Source organism: Crinia signifera, chromosome 19 (genome assembly GCF_055691185.1).
Source record: "Crinia signifera chromosome 19, ASM5569118v1, whole genome shotgun sequence".
Classification (NCBI taxonomy): domain Eukaryota; kingdom Metazoa; phylum Chordata; class Amphibia; order Anura; family Myobatrachidae; genus Crinia; species Crinia signifera.
The window spans coordinates 142148708-142176008 of record NC_139226.1 but is presented as its reverse complement, the minus strand read 5'-3'; the positions used below and the strand labels follow the sequence as shown (position 1 = coordinate 142176008).

Sequence of the window (27301 nt, the reverse complement as noted above, 5' to 3'; positions counted from 1 at the left end):
AAGACACAGCCGCACACAGAATATAGTCACACATAATATGAATCAGCAGACTCTGCTTGTGCATCCTATTTGAATATATATATATATATATATATATATATATATATATATATATAAACACATGAAAAGCCTGTGTTTGTCCCTCTGTACCTTATTCTGTAGGAGCCCTGACAGGCTCTAATTAAAAACCCTCCCATGATGAGGCCGCTGCTGCTGCTGTCCACCATGGGCCTGAGAAGCATATGATTTGCCTTACCAAGCAGAGCTCATCATAAGCCTCTCAGCCTCTGCCCTCTCCCTCTTGTGCAAAGTGTCATAGGACTTAGCCAAGTCCCAGTAATGCACTGCACACTTGTGTGCCCTGGCTCCCAATGCTCAGCACCATTAATCATTGTCACATTGGCAATTAGGTGAAGCTGCAGCACTACCTCACTCCCATGCACAAAACCTTTAGCTAAAAAAAAAAAAATATGTATATATATATATATATATTTTTTTTAAATACATGCCAAGCTAGAGGGGTGCCCAGGGGTAATGACCCCCTGTGCCCGCGCCCCCCCCCCCCCACCCCTTTAATCCAGCCCTGACCTGCAGTCTCCTGTTAGATGTTTATTTTTAAAATATGAATAGGCTGCAGTTATCGATCTATGTCGTTACCCTAAAATATATTTCATAATTCAGATGATGTTACATTAAACACATAGAGAGATAAATATCCCTCAGGACACAGTTACCTCCATCAGGGACCAGAATGTGTTTGACGTTACTGTCAGCGCCATAGACTGACCACCCATAAGGTCTGATTTTGAACTCATATCGCTGTCCTCTGCGCAGAGATGGAATGACCGTACTGCTCTCGCTAACCGGGATAACGTTCCATTTCACCCAATCAGAATTTGACGGCGAATGAGGGCGATAAAACACGGCATAGCCTTCAGTGTATCGGGACACGGGGGAAACCTGCGTCACAAGACAATGTACAATGACACAATAATATACAAGATACCGGGACACCTAACACGTGCCGGCTCAATGCTGTATAGACACAATATGGGGAGGTACCATGTGGGATGCCCGCTCCCCTCCAGTTCCCATGTTCCAGGGGTGCTCCCAGGTGTCCCACAGAGGATACTGCGGCCTGTGGCGCTCTTACCCTCCACTGCACTCTGACTGAGGACGAGTTCTGCGCTGTGACCACGTCTAGGTACACTCGCACATTGGACAATTCGGCAATGATATCCTTCTGCCTGTCCCTCTGACCAGTGTCCAGAGGATCTAAGAGAAACACAGGACAAAGCAAAGGAATCTTCACTGCGCACAATAAAGCTACTTAGCTCCATCTTCTGTCCAGCGGGTGTCATGGGCGGATTATGTGGTCATAGGAAGTATAGAAAGGATGCACCGCTCAGTCTGATTGTACAGAAGAGAGTCCAGGCACCTGTAGGGATCTGCACTTACCTTCTACCACCAGCTGGGCTGAGGCAATCACAGCATCCACCTGGTTTCTGGCCGTGCACAAATATCTCCCCGAGTCCTGAGTGGTTACTCTCTGAAGGCTCAGTGTGTTCTCATTGGTAATCGCGTACCTGCCACAGTGACAAACAGGACAGGACTGTCAGTACACGAACGGCCGTTGTATAATGTCTATAGGGTTTACTAGCATTTATACACAACTGGCCACTATACAGTAATTAGCTGTAATTACACCTACCGCCCAGTGGGGAGCGCTCCATGCTCTTTGCTCCATTGTACAATAGGTCTGGGGACCCCTTGTGCTCCACATAGAAACTGGACAGTGCTCCCAGACTTCGTCACCACATCTGCTGGCTTACTGGTGAACTGGGGGGGTTCTGGGAAATGGGCAGAGGATACAGTGAGTTCTTACTATGACAATGACAGACAATGGTGAGCTGTAGTGTGGGGAGCCCCATACAGGACACCATGACAGTGACAGAGAATGGAGATCTGTAGTGTGGGCAGCCCCATACAGGACACCATGACAGTGACAGAGAATGGAGATCTGTAGTGTGGGGAGCCCCATACAGGACACCATGACAGTGACAGAGAATGGAGATCTGTAGTGTGGGGAGCCCCATACAGGACACCATGACAGTGACAGACAATGGGGATCTGTAGTGTGGGGAGCCCCATACAGGACACCATGACAGTGACAGACAATGGAGATTTGTAGCGTGGGGAGCCCCATAGAGGACACCATGACAGTGACAGACAATGGGGATCTGTAATGGGGGGAGCCCCATACAGGACAACATGACAGTGACAGACAATGGAGATTTGTAGCGTGGGGAGCCCCATAGAGGACACCATGACAGTGACAGACAATGGGGATCTGTAGTGTGGGGAGCCCCATACAGGACACCATGACATTAACAGACAATGGGGATCTGTAGTGTGGGGAGCCCCATACAGGACACCATGACAGTGACAGACAATGGAGATCTGTAGTGTGGGGAGCCCCATACAGGACACCATGACAGTAACAGACAATGGGGATCTGTAGTGTGGGGAGCCCCATACAGGACACCATGACAGTAACAGACAATGGGGATCTGTAGTGTGGGGAGCCCCATACAGGACACCATGACAGTAACAGACAATGGAGATCTTTAGTGTGGGGAGCCCCATACAGGACACCATGACAGTAACAGACAATGGGGATCTGTAGTGTGGGGAGCCCCATACAGGACACCATGACAGTAACAGACAATGGGGATCTGTAGCGTGGGGAGCCCCATACAGGACACCATGACAGTGACAGACAACAGAGATCTGTAGCGTGAGGAGCCCCATACAGGACACCATGACAGTGACAGACAATGGAGATCTGTAGTGTGGGGAGCCCCATACAGGACACCATGACAGTGACAGACAATGGAGATCTATAGCGTGGGGAGCCCCATACAGGACATCATGACAGTAACAGACAATGGGGATCTGTAGTGTGGGGAGCCCCATACAGGACACCATGACAGTGACAGACAACAGAGATCTGTAGCGTGAGGAGCCCCATACAGGACACCATGACAGTGACAGACAATGGAGATCTATAGCGTGGGGAGCCCCATACAGGACACCATGACAGTGACAGACAATGGGGATCTGTAGCGTGGGGAGCCCCATACAGGACACCATGACAGTGACAGACAATGGGGATCTGTAGCGTGGGGAGCCCCATACAGAACACCATGACAGTGACAGACAATGGGGATCTGTAGCGTGGGGAGCCCCATACCGGACACCATGACAGTGACAGACAATGAGGATCTGTAGCGTGGGGAGCCCCATACAGGACACCATGACAGACAATGGGGATCTGTAGTGTGGGGAGCCCCATACTGGACACATGACAGTGACAGACAATGGAGATCTGTAGTGTGGGGAGCCCCATACAGGACACCATGACAGTGACAGACAATGGGGATCTGTAGCGTGGGGAGCCCCATACAGAACACCATGACAGTGACAGACAATGGAGATCTGTAGCGTGGGGAGCCCCATACAGAACACCATGACAGTGACAGGCAATGGGGATCTGTAGTGTGGGGAGTCCCATACAGGACACCATGACAGTGACAGACAATGGGGATCTGTAGTGTGGGGAGCCCCATACAGGACACCATGACAGTAACAGACAATGGAGATCTGTAGTGTGGGGAGCCCCATACAGGACACCATGACAGTGACAGACAATGGGGATCTGTAGCGTGGGGAGCCCCATACAGAACACCATGACAGTGACAGACAATGGAGATCTGTAGCGTGGGGAGCCCCATACAGAACACCATGACAGTGACAGGCAATGGGGATCTGTAGTGTGGGGAGTCCCATACAGGACACCATGACAGTGACAGACAATGGGGATCTGTAGTGTGGGGAGCCCCATACAGGACACCATGACAGTGACAGACAATGAGGATCTGTGTTATGATGTAATGACCAGTCTCACCCAGCACAGAGATCTGCGCAGCGCGGCTAGTCTTCTCTCCGGCCTGATTGGCAGCGACACAAATGTAGACACCGGAGTCCGTCCTCAGTGCGCGGGTGATGATGAGCTTACCAGCAGCAAACTGAGAGGTAACGGGAGAGAAGTCAGTAACAGCGTAGTCTCCTATATACCTGGTCATGTGTCCTAATCACCGCACATGTATGTGGTCAGCACGGCACTTATCATGTGTCCTAATCACCGCACAGATATGTGGTCAGCTCATCACTTATCATGTGTCCTAATCACCGCACATGTATGTGGTCAGCTCACTTATCATGTGTCCTAATCACCACACATATATGGTCAGCTCACTTATCATCCACACATGTATGTGGTCAGCCGTCCTAATCACCACACATGTATGTGGTCAGCACGCCACTCATCATGTATCAAAATCAACGCACATATATGTGGTCAGCTCATCATTTATCATGTGTCCTAATCACCGCACATATATGTGGTCAGCACGCCACTCATCATGTATCAAAATCAACGCACATGTATGTGGTCAGCACGGCACTTATGTGTCCTAATCACCGCACATGTATGTGGTCAGCTCATCACTTATCATGTGTCCTAATCACCACACATATATGTGGTCAGCTCATCACTTATCATGTATCCTAATTACCGCACATATATGTGGTCAGCACGCTACTCATCATGTATCAAAATCAACGCACATATATGTGGTCAGCTCATCACTTATGTGTCCTAATCACTGCACATATATGTGGTCAGCACTGCACTTATGTGTCCTAATCACTGCACATGTATGTGGTCAGCTCACATATCATGTTGTCCTAATCACCGCACATGTATGTGGTCAGCACGTCACTTACGTTGTCCTTATAACCTCACATGTATGTGGTCAGCTCACTTATCATGTTGTCCTAATCACTGCACATGTATGTGGTCAGCTCACTTATGTTGTCCTAATAACCGCACATGGTCAGCTCATCACTTATCATGTGTCCTAATTACCGCATATGTATGGTCAGCTCACTTATCATGTTGTCCTAATAACTGCACATGTATGTGGTCAGCCGCCCTAATCACCACACATGTATGTGGTCAGCTCATCACTTATCATGTGTCCTAATCACCGCACATGTATGTGGTCAGCTCATCACTTATCATGTGTCCTAATCACCGCACATGTATGTGGTCAGCTCACTTATCATGTGTCCTAATCACCGCATATGTATGGTCAGCTCACTTATCATGTTGTCCTAATAACTGCACATGTATGTGGTCAGCCGCCCTAATCACCACACATGTATGTGGTCAGCTCATCACTTATCATGTTTCCTAATCACCGCACATGTATGTGGTCAGATCATCACTTATCATGTGTCCTAATCACCGCAGATGTATGTGGTCAGCTCACTTATCATGTGTCCTAATCACCGCACATGTATGTGGTCAGCTCACTTATCATGTGTCCTAATCACCGCACATATATGGTCAGCTCACTTATCATGTGTCCTAATCACCACACATATATGGTCAGCTCATCACTTATCATGTGTCCTAATCACCGCACATGTATGTGGTCAGCCGTCCTAATCACCACACATGTATGTGGTCAGCTAATCACTTATCATGTGTCCTAATCACCGCACATGTATGTGGTCAGCTCACTTTTCATGTGTCCTAATCACTGCACATGTATGTGGTCAGCCGTCCTAATCACCACACATGTATGTCAGCTCACCACTTATCATGTGTCCTAATCACCGCACATGTATGTGGTCAGCTCACTTATGTTGTCCTAATAACCGCACATGTATGTGGTCAGCACGGCACTTATGTTGTCCTAATAACCGCACATGTATGTGGTCAGATCACTTATCATGTTGTCCTAATCACCGCACATGTATGTGGTCAGCTCATTTATGTTGTCCTAATCACTGCACATGTATGTGGTCAGCATGTCACTTACGTTGTCCTAATAACCGCACATATATGTGGTCAGCATGGCACTCATCATGTGTCCTAATCACCGCACATGTATGTGGTCAATGCACTTATCATGCTGTCCTAATCACTGCACATGTATGTGGTCAGCTCACTTATCATGTTGTCCTAATCACTGCACATGTATGTGGTCAGCTCACTTATCATGTTGTCCTAATAACCGCACATGTATGTGGTCAGCTCATCACCTATCATGTCGTCCCTACTCTCCTGGAAGCTGCTGGAGGCTCCTGCTTTTCGGATGAGTCCCCTGCAAGAATTAGTACTGGGTGGGATGTAATAAGGTCCCAAGTTCGGCTATTGTGCCGGGTGAATCCAACATTTTGTTAAAGGGGCTATCATTTACATGGCATGGTTTTGCCTTGTAAGTTCAGCCGGCATTGTGCATGGACGGCATTACATCCGCCCCTATGTCTGTATGAAGCAGATATCACAGGAAATACTTAATACCTGCTGCAATCCCTCTATTCCTGCCAGCAGCAAAGGACCCCATAGGTTTCTATGCAGGATGCAGTGCTGCCCAATTTATCCAGCTGCGGAACCCTCCCCAGCAATGGGCACTACACATGCGTGGTCAGTAGAGTGATGTCCCGGAACTGCTGAGAACATATCACAGATTACATTTTACGCATGTCGCATCCGCACTGTATATTTGTGCTGCCTCGCTAAGCATTGCCAATACACCAATCTGCACTTATTATCTGCTCTAACCGACCGTACTGATGTCTGTCATATTTTGTGAATGCAAGGAGAAGCCCCGCCTTCTGTGGCACTCCAGTCTCATCTCAGCCAATAGAATGCAGATGCAGCTGTGATCATGTTTTCTGATTCGCGGTCTGACTCTGAATAAGCCCCTGCAGAGATGTTCAGTGTACGGGCTAAATATCAGCTGTGTTTCAGCACCATCTAGTGTTACTAGCATGTAGTAGGTAAGTCATTCCTGGGAATTACAGTATGATGACCAGTGCTAATATTACAGTGGTACTCTCAACATTAAGCAAGGTCATTTGTGACCTTTAAATTAATAGATATATTTGTCAGGGTAACACATTGGAGGAAATGTAATAGGTCATTATAATCAGAGAGTTTGTTTTAAAGCTGCAATCATTTACAGTGCAAAATTAACCTGGTTCTGCGGTGTAACCGATTGCCCCTTTAAAAAGACCTGGAGCATTCTTATTTGCGACCCGTAGACATAAATGGGCGTTAATGCGGTGCTCTAACATAGGCGAGTCCAGCGAGAGCACTCTGATGGAACCGTAGGCTCTGCCTCAGAGTTGTGCGTATGTGTAGATATACATCTGTCTCCACCAGTGTACATGGAGCTGCTGCAAATGTAGAGTGTAGATGGAAATGTTTCTAGATGCATCCGTATAGTGTGGAATCATGATGACGATACTAAGCGTACGGTTATGGGATGTATGACCTCATGATGACGATACTAAGTGTATGGTTAATGGATGTGTGACCTCATGATGACGATACTAAGCGTACGGTTAAGGGATGTGTGACCTCATGATGACAATACTAAGCGTACGGTTATGGGATGTATGACCTCATGATGACGATACTAAGCGCATGGTTATGGGATGTATGACCTCATGATGACGATACTAAGCGTACGGTTATGGGATGTGTGACCTCATGATGACGATACTAAGCGCATGGTTATGGGATGTGCGACCTCATGATGATGATACTAAGCGCATGGTTACTAAGCGACCTCATGATGATACTAAGCAACCTCATGATAATGATACTAAGCGCATGGTTATGGGATGTGTGACCTCATGATGACGATACTAAGTGTACGGTTATGGGATGTGTGACCTCATGATGACGATACTAAGCGCATGGTTATGGGATGTATGACCTCATGATGACGATACTAAGCGCATGGTCATGGGATGTGCGACCTCATGATGATGATACTAAGCGCATGGTTACTAAGCTACCTCATGATGATGATACTAAGCGACCTCATGATGATGATACTAAGCGCATGGTTAAGGGATGTGTGACCTCATTATGATGAGACTAAGCGCCTTGTTATGGGATGTGTGACCTCATTATGATGATACTGAGCGCATGGTTACTAAGCAACCTCATGATGATACTAAGCGCATGGTTAAGGGATGTATGTCCTCATGATAAATGACACTAAGTGTATGGTTAGGGGATGTGCAACCTCATGATGATGATACTAAGCGCATGGTTATGGGATGTACGACCTCATGATGACGATACTAAGCGCATGGTTATGGGATGTGTGACCTCATGATGATGAAACTAAGCGCATGGTTATGGGATATGTGACCTCATTATGATGAGACTAAGCGCATGGTTACTAAGCGACCTCATGATGATGATACTAAGCGCATGGTTATGGGATGTGCGACCTCATGATGATGATACTAAGTGCATGGTTAGGGGATGAGCGACCTCATGATGACTATACTAAGCATACGGTTAGGGGACGTATGACATCATAATGACGATACTAAGCGCACGGTTAGGGGATGAGCGACCTCATGATGTCTATACTAAACGTACGGTTAGGGGATGTATGACCACATGATGATGATACTAAGCGTACGGTTAGAGGATGTATGACAACATGATGACGATACTAAGCGTACGGTAAGGGGATGAGCGACCTCATGATGTCTATACTAAACGTACGGTTAGGGGATGTATGACCACATGATGACGATACTAAGCGTACAGTTAGGGGATGTATGACCACATGATGATGATACTAAGCGTATAGTTAGGGGATGTATGACATCATAAGGACGATACTAAGCGTACGGTTAGGGGATGTATGACATCATAAGGCCGATACTAAGCGTATGGTTAGAGGATGTATGACCACATGATGATGATACTAAGCGTACGGTTAGGGGATGTATGACCACATGATGACGATACTAAGCGTACGGCTACCTAACACTACATCGGGCCGGGGATGTTCACTACAGCAGCAGTACATGATATTAGTAATGCCCAAGTCACACGCCTGTTATAGGAATTAATACACCTCCATTTCACTTCTGATTTAAAGGACTCTCCACAAATAATATCATTGTTCCGTCCCCTCCATGTGCCAGGTGAATACCCGTGTGGCCTATGCAGCATAAGGAGTGCTTTGTATGTAATCATTACAGTGCAATCACACAATGGGCGGTACCGTGTAATGGCTGCTGTTCCGGTCCAGCGGGACGCCATCTTTCTTCCACGTCACCACTGGTTCTGGGTGTCCTTTGGGTGGTGAGCACTCTATGACCAGCTGCTTGCCGGTGGCTACCACCTTATCTGAGGGCTCTTGCCGAAATTCTTCTTTTAAGACTGAAAAAGAATAAGAACAACTAGTACCAGATAACGGCGTAAATAATAAAACAATATTCTCATTTGCAGGACAGCAGTGACCAATGAGGATTCCTCCTAATATTAATAATTATTGCTGCCACAGATATTCACACAAAGCTTATTAGACGCGCCCCTTAGAAAAGGGCCACACAGAGATGTCTTAGAATTTGCTGGGGAAACCAACAGTCAGAATGGCCCCATCTACAGACGCGGACAGCGTCCTTGTACATTCATACTGACGGATGTACACCACGGAGTGGCTTTGTAGCGGAGATGTACCAGGCTCAGAGTGAAGTTGTTGCATCTTGCATGGTGCTGCTGCCACATGGAATGTGGGAACGTAGTCCTGGACATAGCCGTCTGATAAAGGGATTTGGAATAATCACCAGGTTCCCATGGACCCAGTTGCAGGGTCAGGATTTTTTTGGATGATAATAGACTTTGGACATTATCGCTGTTATTTCCTGGCTCTGTGTCCTCTCTGTGAATAGTGGAATGTGTCTGTAGTCCAAGACGTTTGACTCCTTACAGCACCATCTGCCCTCATACTCTGTGGCACTTGGTACTTGTGTAAGAGCAGAGCTGGCGAGACCTGAGTTCATCGACTCACACCTGGGGTCGCACGGAATTTGGTGCGAGTAACTTAGCGTGATTGCATTTATGTGCAAGTTTTGTGTGTGAAAGTTAAGAAAAGGTTAAAAAAATGAGGTGGGGACCCCTCCCAAAAGTATAATTAGCACCAGGTTTTTAGGGAAACAGTTGAAAAAATGGCGTGAATTGTTATTCTTTTTTTTTTTCTTTACACACAAGTAGCACCAGGCTCCTGAGCCAGTCATGATGCTTTCCAGTTTGGGTGTAATGCCACAGCCGGGTGACGTCATCTCGATAGCTCAGCTCTCTCCACCGCTTGGTACATCAGCTACATCCTCTCCAGACCTCGGATCCCTCCACAGTATAGGACAGTGATGGAAAACCTTGACACTCCAGCTGTTGTTGAACTACACATCCCAGCATTCCCTCTTACAATTTTACTATTTGGCAATGCTAAAACTGATGCTGGGATATGTAGTTTAACAACAGCTGGAGTGTCAAGGTTAGCCATCACTGGCATAGGACATCAGCTACATTATCTCTAGAGCTCATATCTCTCCACAGCATAGAATATCAGCTACAGAATCTGCAGAGTTCAGTTTTCTCCACAGCATAGTACAGTAGCTACTTCATCTCCAGAGCTCAGCCCTATCCACAGCATAGGACATCAGCTACATCATCTCCAGAGCGCCGCCCTATCCTCAGCATAGGACATCAACTACATCATCTCCAGAGCTCAGCCCTATCCACAGCATAGGACATCAGCTACATCATCTCCAGAGCTCAGCCCTATCCACAGCATAGGACATCAACTACATCATCTCCAGAGCTCCGCCCTATCCACAGCATAGGACATCAACTACATCATCTCTAGAGCACAGCCCTGTGCAGAGAATAGGACATCAGCTACATCATATCTAGAGCTCAGCCCTGTGCAAAGAATAGGACATCAGCTACATCATCTCTAGAGCTCAGCCCTGTGCAGAGAATAGAACATCAACTGCATCATCTCTAGAGCACAGCGCTGTGCAGAGAATAGGACATCGGCTACATCATCTCCAGAGCACAGCCCTGTGCAGAGAATAGGACATCAACTACATCATCTCCAGAGCTCCGCCCTATCCACAGCATAGGACATCAACTACATCATCTCTAGACTCAGCCCTGTGCAGAGAATTGGACATCGGCTACATCATCTCTAGAGCACAGCCCTGTGCAGAGAATAGGACATCGGCTACATCATCTCTAGAGCTCAGCCCTGTGCAGAGAATAGGACATCGGCTACATCATCTCTAGAGCTCAGCCCTGTGCAGAGAATAGGACATCGGCTACATCATCTCTAGAGCTCAGCCCTGTGCAGAGAATAGGACATCAACTACATCATCTCCAGAGCTCCGCCCTATCCACAGCATAGGACATCAACTACATCATCTCTAGACACAGCCCTGTGCAGAGAATTGGACATCGGCTACATCATCTCTAGAGCACAGCCCTGTGCACAGAATAGGACATCGGCTACATCATCTCTAGAGCTCAGCCCTGTGCAGAGAATAGGACATCGGCTACATCATCTCTAGAGCTCAGCCCTGTGCAGAGAATAGGACATCAACTACATCATCTCTAGAGCACAGCCCTGTGCAGAGAATAGGACATCAGCTACATCATCTTTAGAGCTCAGCCCTGTGCATAGAATAGGACATCAGCTACATCATCTCTAGAGCTCAGCCCTGTGCAGAGAATTGGACATCGGCTACATCATCTCTAGAGCTCAGCCCTGTGCAGAGAATAGGACATCGGCTACATCATATCTAGAGCACAGCCCTGTGCAGAGAATAGGACATCAACTACATCATCTCTAGAGCACAGCCCTGTGCAGAGAATAGGACATCAGCTACATCATCTCTAGAGCACAGCCCTGTGCAGAGAATAGGACATCAGCTACATAATCTCTAGAGCACAGCCCTGTGCAGAGAATAGGACATCAACTACATCATCTCTAGAGCTCAGCCCTGTGCAGAGAATAGGACATCAGCTACATCATCTCCAGAGCTCCGCCCTGTGCAGAGAATAGGACATCGGCTATATCAGAGCTGGCCCTAGCCAATATGATGCCCTAGGCAAGATTTTGGCTGGTGCCCCCTAGCACTGCCAATACTTCCACCTCTGACCCTGCACCCCTTTCCCAGCACCATCATCACTCATCACAACAGTCATCATTTTGGTGCTCCTACCCTCTGTATTTTAAATAGAAATGGTGCTCACATTTGGCGCGCATCCCAAAAAGGGGTGTGTTCTAGCTGGGAAGGGGCATGGCCACACAATAGTACCCCCAATTCAAATTATGCCACACAGTAGTACAACTTTATTCACGTTATATCATGCGATAGAGTCTCTTATTCACGTTACATCACTTAGTAGTACCACTTTACCTTATATACTTTACTTCTCACAGTAGTGCCCATTATTCACATTACATCACACTGAATTGCTCTTTTTTCACATTAGACCACACAGTAGTGCCCATTCTATGTTACACCATACAGTAGAGCACCTTGTACACATAATGCCACACATTAGTAATGCCTTTATACACATAATACCACACATTAATACCCCTTACACATGGCATACTGTACATTATTAATGTCCTTATAAACATAATGCACCTTACACATTAAGCCAACCTTTATTAATGCCCTTCGTACACATAATGACACACATAATGCCCCTTACACATATGTTGCACATTATTAATGCCCTTATACACATGACACACATAATGTATGTTACACATGTCGCACATTATTAATGCATTTATACATGATACACATAATGCCCCTTACACATTAAGCCAACCTTTTCTAATGCCCTTATACACATAATGACACACATAATGCCCCTTACACATATGTTGCACATTATTAATGCCCTTATACACATAATGACACACATAATGCCCCTTACACATACGTCGCACATTACTAATGCATTTATACATGACACACATAATGCCCCTTACACATAAGCTGAACACTATTGCACAACCAACCCACCCGCAGACAGCACTCGCACAGCCGCTAACACTGTGACCTCGGCCTCTGCTTGGATACAGATGTTTCCTCATACATCTTGCCTTAATAAGCCATGCAGCTCCTGGCCAGTTCTGCTAACTTTGGGTGTCTTTTTTGCTGAACATTCATCTCATTTGCATTGTTATGTGACCAGGACACACAAGGAGCTTCCAATGATTAAAATGATATGCAGCGTGCCTATATTCTGTGTGCGACTGTGGCTGTACCTGCATACGGAATGCTATGTTACAGTGATTTCCATGAATACACTATTTCATATGCAGACACAGCCTCACTCACACACAGAACATAGGCATGCTGCATATCATTTTTATCAGCAGAAGCTGCTGGTGCCAAATGCCCTAGGCAGTTGCCTAGTTTGTCTATGCCTAGGGCCGGCTCTGAGCTATATCAAAGTGAAAAACTCATATCGACCTTTTGACTGTCAACCTTCCCATTGTCGACCTCATGCTTGTGTCAACCTCATGACCGTGTAAACCTTGGCCAAGTCACCTTATTCCATGTCTCACCCTAAGCCCTGTCCACCTAGTGGTCGATCTTGATACTGCCTATGATCCATACCCATTTTGTGTCATGGGGCCAGAGCCTAATGACGCGGATGCCCGGTTTCATCCTCAGAGTCCCGGAGAGCAGCATTAGAATAGAAGCAATATAATAATGTGGGCTGCATGCAAACAATGTCAATATTTACCCTGCATGCAAATGTATAAATAAATGTATTTGCCCCCTTGCATTGCAGCATTTGTTCCATGTGAAAACTTTATACTTTATTTTCATGTTTTACTCTCCTCCATGGGGTGTATTCAATGCGGCCGCGAGGGGGTGAAACGGTGGAAAACCAGCAATCCTCGCAGTTTTACAGCGCAAGGCTTGCGGCTAATGCTGTGCACACACAGGGTGATTTCAAGCACATATCGCTGAGAACCATATTACCAGTGATTTGTATGTGCTGTGCGCGCTCCTGTGTTCAGCCCCTAATAGAAGCTGGTCGCAGGAGCATGCGGCCCCCGGCAATATATTGCACCGCATGTACACAGGTTAATGCAGGGAGCCCGCTGCATTTAGCCGCAAGTCTCGCTGTTTTAGAGGCCGCATACAGTTTTCCCCTCACTCCAAAAACGGAGCGAGGGGGAAGCGGTGTATGCAGGGGGTCAGTTGAATACTGACCCTGCTTGCTGTCACAGCCCACCCCCAGCATTGAATACTGCCCCATAACTTATAATAAATGGACTCGATCCACTGCCCCACGCACACAATGCAGCCCCCCCCCCCAGTCCTACATGGGAAGTACGGCCGGTGTGTCGCTCATTTCCCAATAACATTCTTTACATTGAGAGCTGGCAGAGGAACCCTTCCACTCCGGTCTCATCCCCGTACCCGTAATAATGACGCCGCCATATGAATATTTATGCACAATGACCCCGGGGAGCAGACTATATAGAAATCCCGTGGGAGCCAAAAAGGAATATTGTAAACTTGACAACTAACCAAGTGTTAATGAAAGACTCGGCCTTTATGTTTGACAGGAATTAATTACACTGCTAATTAATCAGTTCCTTAGTTATTGTTCTCCATAATACTCACAGAGTATACACAGAAATGGCAGCAATGGGGAAGAGGAAACAACGGATAATGGCACCTCGGACGGTCCGAGCGGTCGCTGCGCTGCCTGGGCGGGGCTCCGGAGAAAGTGATATTTTATATTTGCGGGTTGCAAGCCGCCACACATCGGATGCGGCAATGAGATGTACCCTGGTGGCATCACTTACCTACTCTCCTAGCCGTATTTGCTACTTATGCATCTTACGCTTGCAGCATCGATAGCAAAATATGGCTTATTTTTCTTGTACGCAAATTGCACTCAATTCTGCAGGAGATAGCTGTTGTGCACCGGTGCGTTTCCCCAGGAGGATCCAGGTCATAGCATGTATTATACATGTTGGGGGCGATTCTAATTGACGTGATAAGTTGCAAAGCTCACAGCGTACTTGTCCTAGTGACGCCGCCCCGGGGAATACCCACCCTCCGCCACCATTGCCGCTGGCAACCTTTGACCGTCTAATGATTTTTCCTGCCTTCGTAAATACAAGTCAGTGGAGACTGAGTTATATTTGTGGGCGCCAGGACGAAGACAGGGCAGGCGGCTGACGTCCCCTTCTTGCCCACATACCCAGGCTTTCCATCGCCCTCCCCTCTGCGAATGGCCCAGCGATATTGTAGATCATCGAGGCTATTCGCAGTCCTGTTTGCACATGAGCAGAAATGCACAAGTACAAACCCCAACCACCAGAACCGGAATTGGCCCCTTTGCACCATGTGGCTATAGATGTAAATCACACACATGCCTGATACAGCAGCGTTATACGAGGTTACTTACCAGCGATGGTGAGCGAGGCGTTCCTGCTGAGGGCCGCCCCCAGGCGATTTCTGGCCAGGCAGGTGTAGACCCCCTCATCAGACTTTTCTTTAATACGATAGAAGAAGAGAGAGCCGCCTAGGATGAGGGACCCGTGCGCCTTAGTGACATCCACATACTCGCCGTTCCGGTACCACTCTATTGTGGGCGCCGGGTTCCCCTCAGCACGACAGTTCATGGTGCCTGGCTGGTCTCGCCGCACCACAAGGTCTGAAGGATGCTCAACGATGTGGGGCGTAAACTCATCAGCGCGGGATTTGGGGCCTGAAAGACAGTAACAACAGCTCATCATTATTATTATTATTATTATACGCAACGCAAACCACAAAGAACACATGACGCTATTGTAGGGTAGAGGTCAAATAACAAAAAAGATTTTGTCCCTGTTAGGAGGACAAGGTGTGGGTCTGCTATAGCATGCAGACAATCAGGATGTCGACATGGCCTGAATGTCGACATCTGCATTGTTGACATGTGGACAATGCTGGCATTTCACATGTTGGCAATTACAATGTTGATGCTTTTTCTAAAAGATGAAATTAAATTGTATCTGGATGGCTGACCGACGATGTCTAAGTCGGCAGTCAATGGGTGAACACCAAAAAAGTCGACATGTGTTTTGTGGGTTGTATGAAAACGTATTACAAAAAGCCAGAAATTGCTTAATTACACAATGTAAATGATCATATATATTATGTCTAAAAGGTGATTTTTGGTGACGCTCCCTTTCTGACGTCATGCTTTACCAAAATCAATAAATGAGTTCCCATTTTATAGATGAGGAATTGTTTGTTTACAAATCAATGATAAAAACTGATTTTTGGCCCATTCATAATTTTTCTAGAAGGTGATTATTGGCGACGATCCCTTCATACCATTTTAAAGATTAAAGGCTCCCATACACTAGTCTGACTTGTCCTAAGGACAAGTTGGACCCAATTTCCCCTGAGCTCCCCCAGCAACCCCCCGGGGGAGCTCACTATATACGATAGCGCCCGGAGGGTGACCGTGCAGGGACGGCCATGGGCAGTGTCGGCCGGCCTGTCTTTTGAATTTTTTTCTATAAATGATGCTGCCGCTTTTGCCCAGCACTTGCCGTTCAGTGCTTCCTGACATTAGCCACCCGACACTGCAAAGGACCCGATGCTGCAGGGTCACCCCCGCTCCCGGGCGCTCAGCGCAGCCTGTACTCGCTGATGCACATGACCCGCCGCTGCTCCCCCACTTCCGTGCGCTCAGCGCAGCCTGGCACCCCTGATGCCCGTACCTGCACACAGTTATGCGCCAGGAGTGCTGTATACACTGACGGAATTGGACCCAACACATCACGGGAGCTAAAAAGTACCCACAATGTGCCTCTGATGGGTCCGATCCGATAGACAGAACCTGCAGCGGGTTTAATCTGTAGGGTCTGACCCAATGCACACAGGACCGCGCACCAGGTCAGACAGGATGTCAAACACATACAATTTGGGCTGATTTCTTGGCCCAATCTGTTGGGATCGGGTGGAATCAGTCCAAATTGTACTAATGTATGGGGAATAAAGTTCTCTGCGTCCGATGATTTGTTCATTTAGAATTACACATTGTATTGTTTAAAATGGAAGTAATCATTTTGCTTTTGGCACATTCGCACGGATCATTCGTATGTAATAATTCTACTCAGTTATATATATACATTACACAGTATAAATTAAAGTCCCCGAAGTGCGTCTGTTCTCGACGAAGGTTTCTGTATTGTTAACATCGGCCAATCGCTAATTTGCAAGGTGCATTGTTAGTGATGTCCACACCAGTTTACAGCCACCACCACCAGTTCCACTGTTATCCACTGGTCTCTTCCTGCTCCAGTCCTGTCTCTGTATCCTGAGCATACAGTATGAGACGGCTCCAACACAAATCTGCTATGGGGGCAGGGTTCAGCCCATGGTAAGCGCCCCCAACATCCTCATTCTGAACATAAGATTAGCCCCGATTAACAAGCCAGAACGCCTGCCTATAACTCATTGTGTTGACAGCATTTGGAGAAAGTAGAATTTTTGGGCTGTGTCTCATATTTTTCAAATCTCATTGGCCTATGTGGGAAGGAGCCAGGAACGAGGGGACAGGTTAAGCACTTGTTTTCCTTAGACGCGGGGGGCAGGTTTACCCTATACCCAATGATGGAGGACAAATCACCCACTTGACATCCGCAATGCGCATCTCCAGGTGCAGCGAGCTGACTTTACAGAGGCATTTCCAAGTCACTGTAAGCGGACGATCCGGGAGATCTTATTTTCGTATAAATCTCGGTGTGTAAAATATGTCAGAAACGCGCTGCACAGGAAGAGGTTCCGGAAAGTGACGGGACACAAAGGAACACGATGACAGTCTCTTCCTGGAAATATCTTTGTGTTGTTATTTTTGGGTCTCGGCGATCTGAGTGTTTACTGCGCAGTGACAATGAGAGGAAGTCGGGAATAGGACGCGGTAAACAGAATGAGACATATGATAGCTGACTCCGTCCTCTCCTGCTTACACGGCCTCATCTCCAGCCTTATTAGTGACAGGCGAATGGATTGTACCACTGCCTCATTAATGGTGCATATGGTGCTGACGCAGAGGAGAACCTACATCCACATTGGTTCAATTGGGGCGTGTCCATGCAAATGCGTGTTACACAGACCGGTACATATGTGTATATACTTTATGGATATAACTTGTACTCACTGATGGTGATGGCCATATGCTGCCAACACACAGGCCAGTGTGTACGAGCGATATATCTGTGAATGGCGACTTTCATAGATATATCACGTCAGCTGATGCCCGATATATCTATAGATATCTATAGTGTACGAGCGATCCACCTACTGCAATGCTGGGAGCTGCCAGTGATTGACAGCTCAGTGGGCGGGCACATGCAAATGTACCCGCCCATTTGTAATGTCAGTCCAAACGGATCGGGCAGTGTGTATGAAGAACATCCTGCCCGATCCATCTGTAGATATATCTCATACTTGCCACCTTTTCGAGAAGCCTCTCCGGGAGAAGCCTGGAGAGGACAGCCGGATCTTCAGGTCAGGGGGCGGGAAATCCCCGCCCCCAATCCAGGGAAATGCTGCGATTCACGGGTTTAGGGGGTGGAGCTAAAATGGCACAATTTGCGTTATTTGAATCCCGCCCCTTGCCGCGGACCCGTGAAAGAACATACACGTCACTTTCCTTTTTGTAGTCTAGGATCTGAAGGTGCAAATGATCCTAGGGAATCTCAGTAGTATCCCATGACAATGTTCATATGGAGAGGCATGAAATAGATGAAGACAATGTACTTTGTGTCAGAATACATGTAACTTTATATACAACACAAGCCCCAGGTGAATCACTCTCAGGGAAAAAGGTGTTTTGATAGGTGTCCTTCCACCATCAGGTGCGTGAATGAATGTCGTACCGAAAAACTCACTTCAGTGAGGTGCAGAACCCACATATAAAGGTATCTTTAAGGATATTGAAGGTCGTACCCCACTCACAGTAAAGACAAGCAGATATTTCCTATAAAGGTATCTTTAAAGGGAAATTTCCATGGGGAGCATACCCCAACTCACTGTGGGAAGTGCGACTCGCATCAAGGTTTCTTTATGACACTCATGATGGTGTCCAAAAAGATATTTATTCATAAAAAACACTCCATCGAATGATTTCTACAGCACTTGCAGATCTAAGACACCTCTATGGTGTCTTAGATCTGTGGGTGCCCTGTACGGGAACATCCGCTGCCCACCCCTGCGTCACCAGACAATTTGCATGAGAACACCCAGCTTACTCAAGGAAACGCCCATGGAACATGGGTATTCACATATGCAAATTGCAAGGCCCGCCGCCCCACGCTCACCCGCCTGGACTTCTGTGTGCGAGCGCTGTGGGGGCTCACACACAGCGGCTGCACATGCACATAATAAGCTATGCGCAGTCGCAAACCATTGGTCCCCCATGCAAACGAGCGGGGGACCGATTGAATCAGAATAACCCCCAGTGTGTATACAGCTTGCGATGCTGATGTGCGCCCCTGTGTGATTGGCATTGCAAAATAAAATACACTGTTACGGCCAGCCCATTATGACTACAATGTGTATACAGTCTAGTGTTCTAGTAGTATTTCTGCACAGCACCAAGACTGAGAATCTCTGCACTCATAGCGTTGGGCGGAATATAGAACAGATTTCTGCTGTGTGAACTTGCAGAGGACTACGTCAGATAGGCACCACCCAGACAGAGTGACATCCCATCCCGTGCAAGTCTGGAAATGACGTACGGATGGATTGCTGATCTGCAAATCCATTCGCATCACCACCACCTGGGAAGTCCCAGCAGTATAGTAAGGCCTAGGGAGGGAATCTCCACACTCCCAGCATTATATCACCTATACAACGGCAATGCCTCATCTCCCAGCAGCACAGTACATCTCTGTCATAGCCATCACCACCGTACTCCCAGCAGTATAGTAAGGCCTAGAGAGGGAATCTCCACACTCCCAGCATTATATCAGCTATACAACAGCAATGCCTCATCTCCCAGCAGCACAGTACATCTCTGTCATAGCCATCACCACCGTACTCCCAGCAGTATAGTAAGGCCTAGGGAGGGAATCTCCACACTCCCAGCATTATATCACCGATATAACGGCAATGCCTCCTCTCCCAGCAGCACAGTACATCTGTCATAGCCATCACCACCGTACTCCCAGCAGTATAGTAAGGCCTAGGGAGGGAATCTCTACACTCCCAGCATTATATCACCTATACAACGGCAATGTCTCCTCTCCCAGCAGCACAGTACATCTGTCATAGCCATCACCACTGTACTCCCAGCAGTATAGTAAGGCCTAGGGAGGGAATCTCCACACTCCCAGCATTATATCAGCTATACAACGGCAATGCCTCCTCTTCCAGCAGCACAGTACATCTCTGTCATAGCCATCACCACCGTACTCCCAGCAGTATAGTAAGGCCTAGGGAGGGAATCTCCACACTCCCAGCATTATATCAGCTATACAACAGCAATGCCTCATCTCCCAGCAGCACAGTACATCTCTGTCATAGCCATCACCACCATACTCCCAGCAGTATAGTAAGGCCTAGGGAGGGAATCTCCACACTCGCAGCATTATATCACCTATATAACGGCAATGCCTCATCTCCCAGCAGCACAGTGCATCTGTCATAGCCATCACCACCGTACTCCCAGCAGTACAGTAAGGCCTAAGGAGGGAATCTCTACACTCCCAGCATTATATCACCTATACAACGGCAATGCCTCCTCTCCCAGCAGCACAGTACATCTCTGTCATAGCCATCACCACCGTACTCCCAGCAGTATAGTAAGGCCTAGGGAGGGAATCTCCACACTCCCAGCATTATATCACCTATACAACGGCAATGCCTCATCTCCCAGCAGCACAGTACATCTCTGTCATAGCCATCACCACCGTACTCCCAGCAGTATAGTAAGGCCTAGGGAGGGAATCTCCACACTCCCAGCATTATATCACCTATACAACAGCAATGCCTCCTCTCCCAGCAGCACAGTGCATCTCTGTCATAGCCATCACCACCGTACTCCCAGCAGTATAGTAAGGCCTAGGGAGGGAATCTCCACACTCCCAGCATTATATCACCTATACAACGGCAATGCCTCCTCTCCCAGCAGCACAGTGCACCTCTGTCATAGCCATCACCACCGTACTCCCAGCAGTATAGTAAGGCCTAGGGAGGGAATCTCCACACTCCCAGCATTATATCAGCTATACAACCAACGGCAATGCCTCCTCTCCCAGCAGCACAGTACATCTCTGTCATAGCCATCACCACTGTACTCCCAGCAGTATAGTAAGGCCTAGAGAGGGAATCTCCACACTCCCAGCATTATATCACCTATACAACGGCAATGTCTCCTCTCCCAGCAGCACAGTACATCTGTCATAGCCATCACCACTGTACTCCCAGCAGTATAGTAAGGCCTAGGGAGGGAATCTCCACACTCCCAGCATTATATCACCTATACAACGGCAATGCCTCCTCTCCCAGCAGCACAGTACATCTCTGTCATAGCCATCACCACCGTACTCCCAGCAGTATAGTAAGGCCTAGGGAGGGAATCTCCACACTCCCAGCATTATATCAGCTATACAACGGCAATGTCTCCTCTCCCAGCAGCACAGTACATCTCTGTCATAGCCATCACCACTGTACTCCCAGCAGTATAGTAAGGCCTAGGGAGGGAATCTCCACACTCCCAGCATTATATCAGCTATACAACGGCAATGCCTCCTCTCCCAGCAGCACAGTACATCTTTGTCATAGCCATCACCACCGTACTCCCAGCAGTATAGTAAGGCCTAGGGAGGGAATCTCCACACTCCCAGCATTATATCACCTATACAACTGCAATGTCTCCTCTCCCAGCAGCACAGTACGTATTAGTCATAGCCATCACCACCGTACTCCCAGCAGTATAGTAAGGCCTAGGGAGGGAATCTCCACACTCCCAGCATTATATCACCTATACAACGGCAATGCCTCCTCTCCCAGCAGCACATTGCATCTCTATCATAGCCATCACCACCGTACTCCCAGCAGTATAGTAAGGCCTAGGGAGGGAATCTCCACACTCGCAGCATTATATCAGCTATACAACGGCAATGCCTCCTCTCCCAGCAGCACATTGCATCTCTGTCATAGCCATCACCACCGTACTCCCAGCAGTATAGTAATGCCTAGGGAGGGAATCTCCACACTCCCAGCATTATATCAGCTATACAACAGCAATGCCTCATCTCCCAGCAGCAGAGTACATCTCTGTCATAGCCATCACCACCGTACTCCCAGCAGTATAGTAAGGCCTAGGGAGGGAATCTCTACACTCCCAGCATTATATCAGCTATACAACGGCAATGCCTCCTCTCCCAGCAGCACAGTACATCTCTGTCATAGCCATCACCACCGTACTCCCAGCAGTATAGTAATGCCTAGGGAGGGAATCTCCACACTCCCAGCATTATATCACCTATACAACGGCAATGCCTCCTCTCCCAGCAGCACAGTACATCTCTATCATAGCCATCACCACCGTACTCCCAGCAGTATAGTAAGGCCTAGGGAGGGAATCTCCACACTCCCAGCATTATATCACCTGTACAATGGCAATGCCTCATCTCCCAGCAGCACAGTAAATCTCTGTCATAGCCATCACCACCGTACTCCCAGCAGTATAGTAATGCCTAGGGAGGGATTCTCCACACTCCCAGCATTATATCAGCTATACAACCAACGGCAATGCCTCCTCTCCCAGCAGCACAGTACATCTCTGTCATAGCCATCACCACTGTACTCCCAGCAGTATAGTAAGGCCTAGAGAGGGAATCTCCACACTCCCAGCATTATATCACCTATACAACGGCAATGTCTCCTCTCCCAGCAGCACAGTACATCTGTCATAGCCATCACCACTGTACTCCCAGCAGTATAGTAAGGCCTAGGGAGGGAATCTCCACACTCCCAGCATTATATCACCTATACAACGGCAATGCCTCCTCTCCCAGCAGCACAGTACATCTCTGTCATAGCCATCACCACCGTACTCCCAGCAGTATAGTAAGGCCTAGGGAGGGAATCTCCACACTCCCAGCATTATATCAGCTATACAACGGCAATGTCTCCTCTCCCAGCAGCACAGTACATCTCTGTCATAGCCATCACCACTGTACTCCCAGCAGTATAGTAAGGCCTAGGGAGGGAATCTCCACACTCCCAGCATTATATCAGCTATACAACGGCAATGCCTCCTCTCCCAGCAGCACAGTACATCTTTGTCATAGCCATCACCACCGTACTCCCAGCAGTATAGTAAGGCCTAGGGAGGGAATCTCCACACTCCAAGCATTATATCACCTATACAACTGCAATGTCTCCTCTCCCAGCAGCACAGTACGTATTTGTCATAGCCATCACCACCGTACTCCCAGCAGTATAGTAAGGCCTAGGGAGGGAATCTCCAAACTCCCAGCATTATATCACCTATACAACAGCAATACCTCCTCTCCCAGCAGCACAGTACATATTTGTCATAGCCATCACCACCGTACTCCCAGCAGTATAGTAATGCCTAGGGAGGGAATCTCCACACTCCCAGCATTATATCACCTATACAACGGCAATGTCTCCTCTCCCAGCAGCACAGTACATCTCTGTCATAGCTATCACCACCGTACTCCCAGCAGTATAGTAAGGCCTAGGGAGGGAATCTCCACACTCCCAGCATTATATCACCTATACAACGGCAATGCCTCATCTCCCAGCAGCACTGTACATCTGTCATAGCCATCACCACCGTACTCCCAGCAGTATAGTAAGGCCTAGGGAGGGAATCTCCACACTCCCAGCATTATATCACCTATACTACTGCAATGCCTCCTCTCCCAGCAGCACAGTACGTATTTGTCATAGCCATCACCACCGTACTCCCAGCAGTATAGTAAGGCCTAGGGAGGGAATCTCCACACTCCCAGCATTATATCACCTATACAACAGCAATTCCTCCTCTCCCAGCAGCACAGCACATATTTGTCATAGCCATCACCACCGTACTCCCAGCAGTATAGTAATGCCTAGGGAGGGAATCTCCACACTCCCAGCATTATATCAACTATACAACGGCAATGCCTCCTCTCCCAGCAGTACAGTACATCTCTGTCATAGCCATCACCACCATACTCCCAGTAGTATAGTAAGGCCTAGGGAGGGAATCTCCACACTCCCAGCATTATATCAGCTATACAACGGCAATGCCTCCTCTTCCAGCAGCACAGTACATCTCTGTCATAGCCATCACCACCGTACTCCCAGCAGTATAGAAAGGCCTAGGGAGGGAATCTCCACACTCCCAGCATTATATCAGCTATACAACAGCAATGCCTCCTCTCCCAGCAGCACAGTACATCTCTGTCATAGCCATCACCACCATACTCCCAGTAGTATAGTAAGGCCTAGGGAGGGAATCTCCACACTCCCAGCATTATATCAGCTATACAACGGCAATGCCTCCTCTCCCAGCAGTACAGTACATCTCTGTCATAGCCATCACCACCATACTCCCAGTAGTATAGTAAGGCCTAGGGAGGGAATCTCCACACTCCCAGCATTATATCAGCTATACAACGGCAATGCCTCCTCTTCCAGCAGCACAGTACATCTCTGTCATAGCCATCACCACCGTACTCCCAGCAGTACAGTAAGGCCTAGGGAGGGAATCTCCACACTCCCAGCATTATATCACCTATACAACGGCAATGACTCCTCTCCCAGCAGCACAGTACATCTCTGTCATAGCCATCACCACCGTACTCCCAGCAGTATAGTAATGCCTAGGGAGGGAATCTCCACACTCCCAGCATTATATCACCTATACAACGGCAATGTCTCCGCTCCCAGCAGCACAGTACATCTGTCATAGCCATCACCACTGTACTCCCAGCAGTATAGTAAGGCCTAGGGAGGGAATCTCCACACTCCCAGCATTATATCACCTATACAACGGCAATGCCTCCTCTCCAAGCAGCACAGTAAATCTCTGTCATAGCCATCACCACTGTACTCCCAGCAGTATAGTAAGGCCTAGGGAGGGAATCTCCACACTCCCAGCATTATATCAGCTATACAACGGCAATGCCTCATCTCCCAGCAGCACTGTACATCTCTGTCATAGCCATCACCACCGTACTCCCAGCAGTATAGTAATGCCTAGGGAGGGAATCTCCACACTCCCAGCATTATATCACCTATACAACTGCAATGTCTCCTCTCCCAGCAGCACAGTACATATTTGTCATAGCCATCACCACCGTACTCCCAGCAGTATAGTAAGGCCTAGGGAGGGAATCTCCACACTCCCAGCATTATATCACCTATACAACGGCAATGCCTCCTCTCCCAGCAGCACAGTACATCTCTGTCATAGCCATCACCACCGTACTCCCAGCAGTATAGTAAGGCCTAGGGAGGGAATCTCCACACTCCCAGCATTATATCAGCTATACAACGGCAATGCCTCCTCTCCCAGCAGTACAGTACATCTCTGTCATAGCCATCACCACCGTACTCCCAGCAGTATAGTAATGCCTAGGGAGGGAATCTCCACACTCCCAGCATTATATCAGCTATACAACGGCAATGCCTCCTCTCCCAGCAGCACAGTACATCTCTGTCATAGCCATCACCACCGTACTCCCAGCAGTATAGTAAGGCCTAGGGAGGGAATCTCCACACTCCCAGCATTATATCAGCTATACAACGGCAATGTCTCCTCTCCCAGCAGCACAGTACATCTCTGTCATAGCCATCACCACTGTACTCCCAGCAGTATAGTAAGGCCTAGGGAGGGAATCTCCACACTCCCAGCATTATATCAGCTATACAACGGCAATGCCTCCTCTCCCAGCAGCACAGTACATCTTTGTCATAGCCATCACCACCGTACTCCCAGCAGTATAGTAAGGCCTAGGGAGGGAATCTCCACACTCCAAGCATTATATCACCTATACAACTGCAATGTCTCCTCTCCCAGCAGCACAGTACGTATTTGTCATAGCCATCACCACCGTACTCCCAGCAGTATAGTAAGGCCTAGGGAGGGAATCTCCAAACTCCCAGCATTATATCACCTATACAACAGCAATACCTCCTCTCCCAGCAGCACAGTACATATTTGTCATAGCCATCACCACCGTACTCCCAGCAGTATAGTAATGCCTAGGGAGGGAATCTCCACACTCCCAGCATTATATCACCTATACAACGGCAATGTCTCCTCTCCCAGCAGCACAGTACATCTCTGTCATAGCCATCACCACCGTACTCCCAGCAGTATAGTAAGGCCTAGGGAGGGAATCTCCACACTCCCAGCATTATATCACCTATACAACGGCAATGCCTCATCTCCCAGCAGCACTGTACATCTGTCATAGCCATCACCACCGTACTCCCAGCAGTATAGTAAGGCCTAGGGAGGGAATCTCCACACTCCCAGCATTATATCACCTATACAACGGCAATGCCTCATCTCCCAGCAGCACTGTACATCTGTCATAGCCATCACCACCGTACTCCCAGCAGTATAGTAAGGCCTAGGGAGGGAATCTCCACACTCCCAGCATTATATCACCTATACAACAGCAATTCCTCCTCTCCCAGCAGCACAGCACATATTTGTCATAGCCATCACCACCGTACTCCCAGCAGTATAGTAATGCCTAGGGAGGGAATCTCCACACTCCCAGCATTATATCAGCTATACAACTGCAATGCCTCCTCTCCCAGCAGTACAGTACATCTCTGTCATAGCCATCACCACCATACTCCCAGCAGTATAGTAAGGCCTAGGGAGGGAATCTCCACACTCCCAGCATTATATCAGCTATACAACAGCAATGCCTCCTCTTCCAGCAGCACAGTACATCTCTGTCATAGCCATCACCACCGTACTCCCAGCAGTATAGAAAGGCCTAGGGAGGGAATCTCCACACTCCCAGCATTATATCAGCTATACAACAGCAATGCCTCCTCTCCCAGCAGCACAGTACATCTCTGTCATAGCCATCACCACTGTACTCCCAGCAGTATAGTAAGGCCAAGAGAGGGAATCTCCACACTCCCAGCATTACTGTATATCACCTATACAACGGCAATGCCTCATCTCCCAGCAGCACTGTACATCTGTCATAGCCATCACCACCGTACTCCCAGCAGTACAGTAAGGCCTAGGGAGGGAATCTCCACACTCCCAGCATTATATCACCTATACAACGGCAATGACTCC

General features: G+C 48.0%; 1 protein-coding gene across 3 annotated transcripts in view; it reads right to left on the bottom strand.

Moving 5' to 3' along the window:
- Positions 1-27301, bottom strand: part of ROBO4 (roundabout guidance receptor 4) — a 191068-nt gene that overhangs the window by 74496 nt on the left and 89271 nt on the right. For all 3 annotated transcript variants that reach the window (XM_083163559.1, XM_083163558.1, XM_083163560.1), the window contains exons 2-8: positions 15416-15718; positions 9177-9334; positions 3968-4088; positions 1712-1850; positions 1459-1586; positions 1154-1275; positions 735-960 (exon numbers count right to left, since the gene is read on the bottom strand). In XM_083163559.1, the coding sequence (XP_083019685.1) occupies positions 735-960; positions 1154-1275; positions 1459-1586; positions 1712-1850; positions 3968-4088; positions 9177-9334; positions 15416-15718 (1197 nt within the window). The remainder of the gene's footprint in view (positions 1-734; positions 961-1153; positions 1276-1458; positions 1587-1711; positions 1851-3967; positions 4089-9176; positions 9335-15415; positions 15719-27301) is intronic.